Here is an 11,489-nt window from a genome sequence, read left to right as displayed (position 1 = left end):
ACACATGAGGGATCCAAATCCGTCTAATATACAATGAAAAAAAAGCTTAATTAACTCAACTTAATTGAGTACAGTATAAACAATTTTATTTCTCAATCCATAAAGTAATTTGCTTTGTTTGTTAAGGTCTTTATAATGGATTTCATCATTTAAATGAATATATCTATAACAGTATCCAAGTCAAACTTATAAAAAAAAGTAAGAGAAATTCTCATAAAAGATAGTAAGTGGATAAATTCTTACATTCTAGTTTTGTCTTGGCACTTTCCTTTCTTAGAAATTCTCTCAACTAAATTGCGTCGCTTTTATCCCACAATCCATTTCAGTCCTAAAATGTCGCATGATTCGTCGTCAAAACATGTTCAAACCTTAAAGCCACCGAATATTCCGTTTATATCTCATATCTGTCCGAAGATCCCTTTCTCGTAATGACAACAAAATTCCGAGGGCACTTCGGTAATTCCAACCCACCAAAACACCTGGTTTTGTGTCTGAAACTAGGAGATCTCAGCCGTCCAATCTCCACCAATGACTATTCAACAGCCAGGATCTCACGTTTGACTGAGGTACAAACTTTGAAGGTGGAATGATTGGAATTGATGGAAGTTTGACCATTGAAAATTATGAGCTTCATTAATTAATTATTAAAAAAATAAAAAAATTTAAAATACCCACCTGGGTGGTTCCTGAATTTTAGAGAGGAAAAAGTGGGTTCATAAGATCTGTGTTTTGTTGATAGGGTCACCATTTTCTATCTCATTTTCTTGTCCAATTTTTTTGGTTTGCAGAGGAAGAGGAAGAGAAACCAGAGAGAGAAAACATCATTCTTTTCTCTCTTCTTTGTGTTTCTCTCTTTTCCTTTTTGACAAAAAAGATTTTGGTTTTTGGGGGGTGGATTTGAGGGTGTTTTTTGTGTGGATTGAGTTGTGTTGTGGAAGTTGGAATTAGCAGCAGATATGAACATGATGAGAAGGTTGAAGAGCATTGCTTCTGGGAGGACTTCCATTTCATCAGATCCTGTAAGCTTAACATCTTTCTGATCCATAACTCTAAAAGTTTGAATTTTTGTCATTGTTGGAGGGATTTGTTTTTCTTTTTATACATTTTTGGTTGTTGTTTGGTAGCTGGGAAAATGGAAGAAATAAATGTTATGTTGTATGGTCTTGGTCATTGGGAAATGTGGAATGTTTTACTTGTTAAGATATTTCTTTCATAATTTTTTTAAAGTAATCTTGTTATGAACATTTTTTTGAATTTCCTGTATTTTGTTCCTTGGTTCTTGCTTTTAGCATCCATTTGCTGGTGTTATTTTTCATTGTATTCACCATTTTTCCTGTTTTTGCTTTAATTCAAAATCTGTATGATCTGAATCTCTTATTATTTGTGTTCTGATTCACAAAGTGTCTCATTTGCTGTTGTTTTATTTACACATTTGTGGATTGAAGTCTACTGATTTTTCTTGGCTAATGGGAGCACAGGCTTTGTTTGTGTTTGACATGGTGTGCTGTTGAGAGTGCAAATCTTACCAAAAATCATAAGATGATAATTGAGTGTGTGTTTGTATTTACGTTCAAGCTGGCCAAAAACACATTCGCTCCAATGACACATGAGACATGGATTGGCAAAAAGCACATTCAAACTGTCTTAGAATGTGCGCCGGCGGAAATATAAACATACCCTGATAAGTTTTAGAAACAGGTGTTACAGTTGAAACCTAAATCTAAGTTGTATTACTTGTTTGCAATCTGGTGTTGAATCCTGTCGATTGAGTAATGTCCTAGTTGTTTGATTGATTATTGGTCATGGACTCATTGTCATTGCACTATAAATTTAATTATGGTCAGAGTTCAATGTGACAACCTAAATCAATTAGGCAAGTGAGGAAAATGTTGTGCACTTTGGAATTCAATTTGCATTTTCAATATGTATTAGCTAAATCCCGTTTCATTTCAGGGAGGGGATTCTACTACGAGAAGAACTAGGTATGACCAAGAGGCTGAAGAAAAGGTCATTGTGGAATGTAATCCTGTTGAGAGATGTGACAGAGATCATGAGCAGGATGTAAGTGCATCAAAAGAAACTACTGCTGGCACATTTGAATCCAATGTTTCGACGGTGGCTAGAATAGATAAGTCAGGTCATGATCAGCTTCCAAAAGAATTACATGAAACGAAAATTAGAGACGATAAACCAAAAAGCAATGAAAAGGTATTTTTGCCATTCATTTTCCTTACTTTCATACTTCCATTTTTTTAGTCATCACTTTGAAACTTTTATAAATCTAAAAACACTGATAATTCATAAATACTTATAAATACAATCTGTTTTTGGAACTGATAATGGACCTGCTGTGTGCAGGATATTGAGGCAACTGTTGTGAACGGTAGTGGAACAGAAACGGGTCAAATAATTACAACTGCTATTGGAGGTCGAGATGGACAACCAAAGCGGGTAATGTTCTAATGTGTTCATTAGGAGTCATTCTACTTCCCCACTCTTAAATCTTATGGTGGACAAAACGAGTTTCCAGACCTGATTTTGACTTCACCGTGGTTTTTGAACGAGATTCCAAACATGCACTATATAAAGTATTTGTTTTATTAAGAACTTTTATCATATTCTGTCATTGACTCAATAAATTGTATTAGTGGCTTTACAAAATGTGCATTTGATGACTTTAGCTTTTATTTGCTCAGACAATCTCATACATGGCGGAACGTGTCGTTGGTACCGGTTCTTTTGGCGTTGTCTATCAGGTAGTTATATTTGTTTGCAGTATTTCTTTACATGCTAGGTTTCATGCTTTACTTCACTGTTCTATGGGCTTGACAAGTTACTTTCTTTGCTTATCCACAATTCCTTGAATATACTGTAGGCTAAATGCCTTGAAACTGGTGAAGCGGTTGCGATAAAGAAAGTTTTGCAAGACAAGAGATATAAGAACAGGGAGCTCCAGGTTATGCGCATGCTTGACCACACAAACGTTCTTAAACTAAAGCACTGTTTCTATTCAACGGCCGAAAAAGATGAGTTGTACCTTAACCTAGTTTTGGAGTATGTACCTGAAACTGTCTACAGAGTTTCAAAGCAATATGTCAGGATGCACCAACATATGCCTATCATTTATGTGCAACTGTATACTTACCAGGTAATCTAGAATTCTGGGTATTTATTTTAAACATGTTATTTTTGTATTGTTATTGATTGATGATCATGACAAATCTCTCTTGTAGATATGTCGCGGTTTAAATTATTTGCATCGTGTAATTGGAGTTTGTCATCGTGACATCAAACCCCAAAATCTATTGGTAAGATTTTTATTCTTTTCAATTTCCTTGTTATGTGAACTATAAATTATGCAAACACAAATTAAGCAATGACCATTCTAGTCTGATGCTTAATATCATTTATAGCATCAATTCATATGCTTGCTAAACCTTAAATCTTGTATTGGTGCGGCATTTGTAAGTTCTAGACCACAAATTAAGCTATGCAACTTATCTTTTAATTTGTGATTCACATCATGTGAAAGGATTTAGCAGATCTTGATAATGATGATTTTAATGCATAGCGCTTAGAAGCCTTCTTTATACTACCAAAAGTACTGACATAGTTGCATATCACAGGTTAATCCCCAGACTCATCAGTTGAAAGTGTGTGATTTTGGGAGTGCAAAAATGCTGGTATGTTCCTTTTTTTTCTTTATTGATTTGAAAATTGTACGGGAGTATGTGCTTGAGCTTATGATATTATTGCGCTTTTAGGTTCCGGGTGAACCCAACATATCATACATATGCTCGCGGTATTATAGAGCTCCAGAACTTATATTTGGGGCAACAGAATACACAACTGCTATTGATATTTGGTCTGCTGGTTGTGTTTTGGCTGAGCTTCTTCTAGGACAGGTGAGAATTTATATGAATTCCTTATCTCTCTCATATATTGAGTGTAAAGTTAGCTCTAATATCACTAGCAGAATGTCAATATTTCCATGTTGTGTGAGAGAATTCTTAGTGCATGTTTGGATCAGCATTTGTGTTGGGTAATGTTGTGAAGTTCAGTTGTAAAATCTCAAATGTTTGTAGAAGTTACTCTCCCTAGCTACTACCAGAATTTAAAATGGGGTCTGAAATCAATTCTCCAAAATGACTCCCAACACCTACATTTTCATCCAGAATTGATTTACTATACCAGAATTGATTCTGGTGTTTCCCAACGAGAAACCAAACACATTCATAATTGGTTTTGCATTTTTGGGATGATATTTGCTATTTAATACACTGCTCTATAGGCAGTAGTTTTCGTGAGTACTCATTTAATCCTGTGGCTTTTATTTCTTTAGCAAGCCCTGCAAGAAGTAAAATGTAATGCACTTGTTGACTGTTGTAGAAGTGAAGTTGTACAACATATTTTCCTTATGAGATGATTTCATGGCGGCCTCTGAATAAATGGCACATTTTTAGATTGATGCTTACATATGATTATTGTGTTATTTGCAGCCAATGTTTCCTGGAGATAGTGGGGTTGATCAATTAGTAGAGATCATTAAGGTAAAATTTCTTGTTCTTTTGCTTTATAAGCTTTTTCTTGGAAGTTACACTCTTTTAGGTAGTTTTGGTTCTACAATCTGAGTGTGATAATGTCTTACAGATCTTGGGAACACCAACCAGAGAAGAAATAAAGTGCATGAACCCAAATTACACCGAATTTAAGTTTCCTCAGATTAAAGCACACCCGTGGCACAAGGTTAGCAGCTCTTTGCTCACTTTTCCCTAAAGTATGCAATTTGTCATTTAAACAGTTCCAATCAGAAATCTGAGTGAGTTGGTAATATACAGGTTTTTCACAAAAAGGTGCCTCTTGAAGCAGTGGATCTTGTGTCAAGAATGCTTCAGTATTCACCTAATCTACGATGCTCTGCTGTAAGAAAGCTAATTTGCTTTTATCAATGTTACCTTTTGTATTGACATAAGCTACTTTAAGAAACTTACTGAAAGAAGTTCAAAATAAGTTATAAGTGGGTATAAACGCTTATTTATAAGCTAATATGAGCAACTTATGAAAATAAATTCAAAACAGCTTAGAGTTAGGACATAAGCTATTTACATAAGCTCTCTCAAACACTTTCATAAACACTTATGCTTAAAGATAAGCTCAAATAAGCTATTCTAAAAGGGGCCTCAGTCACACTACACTTGCTTTCTGGATGTATACTTGCATGCACACAGATAAAGGCATGAAGATGGACCAACTTTACACTTGATGGTTAATTTGTTTGAAAATTGATACTAATTTATGGAAGATTTGAGTTGTGTTGATGATTATCTATTGTTTACAGTTGGATGCATGTGCACACCCCTTCTTTGATGCTCTGCGAGAGCCCAATGTAAGCTTGCCGAACGGGCGAGTTCTTCCTCCTTTGTTTGATTTCTCAGCTCAAGGTAAGGGGGTGGTGATAAACTTACCTTCATCAGTTGAAGTCAATATTTTCCATTGCTTACATTTAAAATAAATGATGCAGAACTGGCAGGCGCACCCGACGAGTTGCGCCGGCGTCTCATTCCTGAGCATGCGAGTTCTTGAGGGCACTGTAGAGTTTTTGGATGAATAGATAACCACACTGGCAATGCTACCTTCTCTAACTGTCCAGGTCTCTGCTATCCAAGCTTGCACAAGCTATGACTATACAACTCATGAAACTCGAAAAACATGTAACCTCTTTAACAAGGACCTGCAGATGACAATCACATGGATGAAGTAGGACTTTCCTTGTGACAAGGTTGCATCCAATTTTTTAAGTAGTTTATGATTGATGTATGCCTCCATTTTATAACTTAATGAGTTCTTACAATTCTTTACCCATGTTTCATATAGTTCATCTGTTTTGGTCCTCAAAAGGGACATGTATGTGGAATCATCAGATGAGTAGGCATCTTTCCACCCCTGTATCTATATTTTGTTTCTTTTTTTTTTTTCTAAGGAAAAAAAACTTCATTTCTTTATTAGGCATGTTCCTGCCAAGTCATTGTAAATTACAGTTCTACATTGTTTAAAGCTCCGCATGAACTTGATTAGCAAGCACCTCCAGTGAACTTGATATACATATTGGAAATGAATCAATTTTCCAATAGTTTACTAGAAAGGCTAGACCGACCCAATACTTGTGTCATTTTTCACCTTTTCCTTTCATACAAGAAAGGTGACAATCACTCAATGCCCAATCCATAAGGAGCAAAGTGTGCTGTTTGAGAATCAGTTGTTTATAATGTAAACGGGCTTTAAATTCAATATGTAAGAAGAGCTTTGTTTTGGTTTATTTTTTAATCTTAAAGCATGTCCAAGTAATCATGAGATAAACTGACTTTTATAGTTGTTGGGAAGATAAGAAACCATTCTCGTTAGAAGAGACATGGTAAATTTTGGTAACCAGGAAGACTTGTACAATTTGGGAAATTTCTTTCCATTAATTGAGAATGTTTTTCTGTCAATTGATAAACTACTTTTGCTGGTAGTGGCAGCAGCTACAAACTAGAAAAAACAATGCAGTTCAGCAAAGCTACTCTAAATAAAGAATGGAATATTTAATGGATAGCAAACAAATTCTCCCTTAGCTTTGTTGGCTAAATTATCATGCAATATTTGAAGAAACAAACTATCACATGTAAGATCTTGTTTGTCATCATTTGGTAGCCATAAAATGCTCATGGGGACAAGGAAATCAGAAAATATTACCTCCATTTGTACATGCTTCAAATTACTGATATAAAAAAAAATGCTTCAAATTTCAATTCAAAATAAAGTGTGGTTTTGCTTCCTCCATCTTAAATACATGTCTTTATCAAATATTAACTTATTTTTTAAAAAAAAATTCCTTTGGTCAACCGTTCTTAATATTCTTGAACAACTTTTATCAAAAAAAAAAAATATTCTTGAACAAGATTCATTTCTCTATGCAAGATTCATTTTCCTCATAATTAATTTTGGCACTCAGAAACTACTCACAAGCTTATCTCCAAAATTGATTTTACCTTCAGAGTCAGTTGTAAATGTAGAGTGATTTTCAAACATGCACTGAAAAGTATCAAAGTTAGCTCTGATATCCCGCATAGAAGGAGCATATTTTGTGTAACAAAGTTCCAAAAGCTTGGAATAATAGTCACATCACATGTATCAGTTCCCCCTTGAAATTGGATGGGGAACTAATATTAAGATTAAAAAAATCCTACCAGTAATCACCACAAGAACATTCCCCTTCTCTAAAATGATGAAAACAATTTGAATCCCTCAATATGATATGCCTAGTAAAAACTTTTGAAATATATTTCATAGCAGAATGACAATCTCCACAAACTCGAAGATTCTTAAATATCCGAATTGGTGCACCTGGTGGAGAAGCAAGTAGTCCAAAAGCAACAGCCAGTTTCTCACTATGATAGGCAAGACCAGCCTCCTTTCCTTCTCTATCCAAATCATGCAAAGAAAAACCCATATCTGGAACATAACCAGCCTCCTTAATCCTTATCATAATTTCATCAATCTTGGCATAGATCTCAACTTCCCTTGGATGTCCTCTATCTTCAGAAATGAAGGTATGCACTCTGCTATTCATCTCAATCCAACTGCATCCAGGCTCCTTAACTATTCCTTTCGACTTCATCAACTGTCGAATTTTCGCAGCATCGTCCCATTGATGAGCTGCAGAATACATGTTAGACAACATAACATAAGGCATAGCATTCATCGGCTCCAGCTCAAAAAGATTTGTAGCTGCCCTCTCTCCCAGCTCTAAGTTTCCATGCACTCTACAAGCAGCAAGGAGTGCCTTCCATACAGTTCCATCTGGTTTTACATCCATTTGGTTAAGTAATTCTTTCGCCTCGTCCAGCTTCCCTGAGCGTCCGAAAAGATCAATCATGCATGCGTAGTGTTCAGGGCCAGGTTTTATTCCATAAATATCATTCATCTGTTGAAAATACAAGCGACCATCGTCCACCAGACCAGCATGGCTACAAGCAAATAACAATCCTATAAATGTGATAAAATCTGGTTTTGTGCCACTTGAAACCATAGCATCATAAAATCTCAAGGAGTCTCTTCCCTTACCATTCTGTGCATAACCAACAATAAGAGCTGTCCAAGTGATTACATCCCGAACTTGCATCGAAACAAAAATGGTATCAGCATCATCCAAGCATCCACATTTTGCATACATGGATACAAGAGAGTTATCCACCGACAGTGATGATCTAAGGCCTGATTTAGTAAAGTCTGAATGCACTTGTTTACCAAATTCTAAAACAGTTAGTTCTGCACAGGCACTCAAAACACTTGCAACAACAAATTGGTCCGGACTTACCCCTGCAACTCTCATGTCACAAAAAATCTTCAGGGATTCTTCATGGGAGCCATTTTGTGCATAGCCAGTTACAAGGGAAGTCCATGAGATCACGTCTTTCTCAAGCATCTTTTCAAACACTGCATATGCACAGTTCAACTCCCCAATCTTGGCATATATGTCAACAAGAGCATTGCTAACAAGCTTATAGTTCTCAAATCCAGTTTTAATTATCAAACTGTGAACAGATTTTGCATCGATACTACCCACTATGCAACTGTTCAGGACAGATGGGAATGTATAATCATCAATCTTCATATTTCTTGCATGCATATTTTTAAACAAGAGCAGAGCTTCCTCTTGAAATCCGTGTCTCACACACCCAACTATCAGAGAGTTCCACGAAACAACATCTTCATCCTCCATAGTTTCTAATACCCTTTTTGCACTACCTAAATCTCCACATTTTGCATACATATCAACCAACGCACTCTGAACATATACATTGCATCCAAAACCACTCCGTAGAATGCAACCATGCACCTGTTGTCCAAAACAATTAGATGAAACAGCAGAACATGCTGTCAATATGGTAGGAAAAGTAAACTGATTGGACTCAACCCCTTCCGCGCGCATATAACGAAAAAACTCAATTGCCTTATGACTATCGCCATTTTGAGCATAACCAGTAACCATGGCAGTCCACAGGACATGATTTTTCTTATCAAAGTCCAACCCCTTAAAGAGAATCTCAGCTTCCGAAACGTGCTTGCACTTTGCATACATGTCAACAAGGCCAGTGACAACAAACACATTGGATTCAAATCCATTCTTTACCACATACCCATGAACCATTTCCCCATTTTGGATCAAACCCAATGCTGAACACTTCCTCAGAACACTTCCTAAAGTGAACTGGCTGGGTTTCTGACCCTCCAACCTCATCCTCCTAAACAAGTCAAAAGCTTCAGCTTCACTCCCAAATCTACAATACCCAGATATGAGTGAGGACCATGTGATAGAACCCCTATTATCAAACCCATCAAAAAGCTCTCTAGCTTCAACCAATCTTCCCACATTAGCATAACCAGATATCAAGGTGTTCCAAGAGTACTCATCCCTTTGAGGCATTTTGTCAAACAGTTTCCGGGCATCGTCGATTCTTCCAGATTTTGATAGCCCATTAAGTAGCTGATTGGAATGGAACGTAGATTGGTAAGAATCAGCAACTGTGGTTTGTATTGAACTGAGAAATCGCATAAGCTTGAAAGGGAGACATGGGTTGTGAGAAAAGGCCAGAACTTTTGAGTCCAACTTGTGCATAACCACTTGTTGTTACAACCTTCTTTCATCAGAGTCTTCATTCAGCCACGGCTAATGGGTGCACCAGCATAACAAGCAGACTAAAAAAAGTAAAAAACTATCTGCATTTGGATGAGTCATTTTGATGCTACAAAATATATGAATATTATTTGTTCACATTTCATTTTTTTTTCTATCTTCTCAATTTCATTCTTTTTTTTTTCGCTATCTCTCTTTTCATTTCTATCACATATTATATCTTTTATTTTTATATCTTTTCTTCATATTTCATCAAGATGAACGTGAAAATAATATGTGAACAAAGTATTATTGCAAATATATATGATGATTTTTTTTAGTTTTTCTTTTTTCCATTACGAATAATTATGCTCATAAAAAAAGAGTTAATTTTGATAAAATTTTACACCGTTAATCAGTTAGAAATTTAGAATTGAGATAATTAATATTTTTTAATTATTTAATGTTCCGGCACAAGAAATGAGATAATTAATATTATACTTTTCATAAAAATTGTTTAGTAGTAGTACTCAACTCCTATCATACCTCTTAATTAATCATATTAATTAATATTTATAGTACTCATTCTTCTTCTTTTAATATAAAAAAAATAAATAAATTCAATATATTCATTTTTTGTACATCGAATATATTCTTCATTTACGTCCTAAGATTATTAAGAGAATTAAGTAATGGGTTATGCGTATAAATGTTATCTATTCGGGACCGTTGCTGCCTACTGAATGACCCATTTGTTTGTTTGTTCGTTAAATGTTAAAAACCTCAACCTCAATAATATCAAATTCAACGTTTTTCCTATGAATTCCCGTCACGCAGCACCTTGACAAATTCAGTTCCTTGTGCCCAAAGAATCCACTTTTGGGTCATTGGAATTGAGCTCTGTATTTAGACCAAAAATTTAAAAAATACAAATCTTGAATGGACACGTTTTTTTCATTTTCGTACAGAATAATTTCTTCTAATTCTTTTTCAAGCTGTCTTTTATGTTTCGGTAATCTTTTGTTTAACAGTGATTAATTCTCCAACATAAGTATTTATAATTAGTGATAAACGACATATCACAAAATGTGTTTTATTTTCATAGGTGATGATCAAACCTCAACCTTACATATTGTGGTTATAATCCTTGGTTATTTTCTTTAAAAGTCCAAGATTATTTTAATTTTTTAATTTATATCTTTTTCTATATGCCAAGAAAAAATCACTACAAAAAAAGGTATAATGAGTACCCCTAACAAATTAAAAATTGAAAACCTAATTTGTTTGAGCCAAAACCAAGTTTGTCTTAATTCTTTCTAAGAGAGAGGATACATAAATTACCATTCATAAAGATAATATAATTTCGCACCCATCCAAGTGGCAATCTAATTAGTTAAAAAAAAGTGACAATCTAATTGAAAACCGTAAAATTGCCACAACCTTTCTTTGGAACTTGCCGTATAAGAGCCCAATAAATTGTGAAAAATTAGCCTAATAGTCGTCATAGAGGATTGTGTATACATCAAGCCAATTATTATATTGAAACCGTGAATGATGCGTTTCTAAAGTTGTTTTCATCTAATGTTGTTTCAGCATTTTGCAGGAGAGTTTATATTGGAAGACTACATACAAAAAATAATTTGTTATGTAATTAGCTTGGAACATTGCTCTCTTGCTTTTTTTTTATATACGTCAAGTTAATTGTTACTCCCTCCGGTCCTATTTATAAGCATGAAAGAGAAGAAAAATCTTGGTCCTTTTTATAAGAACCAAATGAAAGTTTGAGTTATATTAATTAATTTTTTCCAATGATGCCCTTATTAATTCTAACTTG

General features: G+C 34.9%; 2 protein-coding genes across 2 annotated transcripts; one reads left to right on the top strand and one right to left on the bottom strand.

Annotated features, from left to right (window-relative positions):
• Positions 1-722: 722 nt before the first annotated feature.
• LOC130728189 (shaggy-related protein kinase theta-like) lies at positions 723-6,135 on the top strand. The gene is made up of 13 exons (XM_057579557.1): positions 723-1,019; positions 1,954-2,208; positions 2,359-2,451; positions 2,697-2,756; positions 2,876-3,148; positions 3,234-3,308; positions 3,627-3,683; positions 3,765-3,905; positions 4,500-4,550; positions 4,651-4,746; positions 4,839-4,922; positions 5,339-5,441; positions 5,522-6,135. The coding sequence occupies exons 1-13, from the start codon at positions 957-959 to the stop codon at positions 5,581-5,583; spliced, it is 1,413 nt and encodes a 470-aa protein (XP_057435540.1). The 5' UTR covers positions 723-956; the 3' UTR covers positions 5,584-6,135.
• Positions 6,136-7,119: 984 nt separating this feature from the next.
• Positions 7,120-9,756, bottom strand: LOC130728187 (pentatricopeptide repeat-containing protein At2g03880, mitochondrial). The gene has a single exon (XM_057579555.1). It carries the CDS (start codon positions 9,656-9,658, stop codon positions 7,223-7,225), a length of 2,436 nt encoding a protein of 811 aa, XP_057435538.1. The 5' UTR covers positions 9,659-9,756; the 3' UTR covers positions 7,120-7,222.
• Between the last annotated feature and the right edge of the window lie 1,733 nt (positions 9,757-11,489).

This window comes from Lotus japonicus, chromosome 1, assembly GCF_012489685.1.
Source record: "Lotus japonicus ecotype B-129 chromosome 1, LjGifu_v1.2".
NCBI lineage: Eukaryota > Viridiplantae > Streptophyta > Magnoliopsida > Fabales > Fabaceae > Lotus > Lotus japonicus.
The sequence above is the reverse complement of the archived record's forward strand: the minus strand, read 5'-3'. Positions and strand labels throughout refer to the sequence as shown.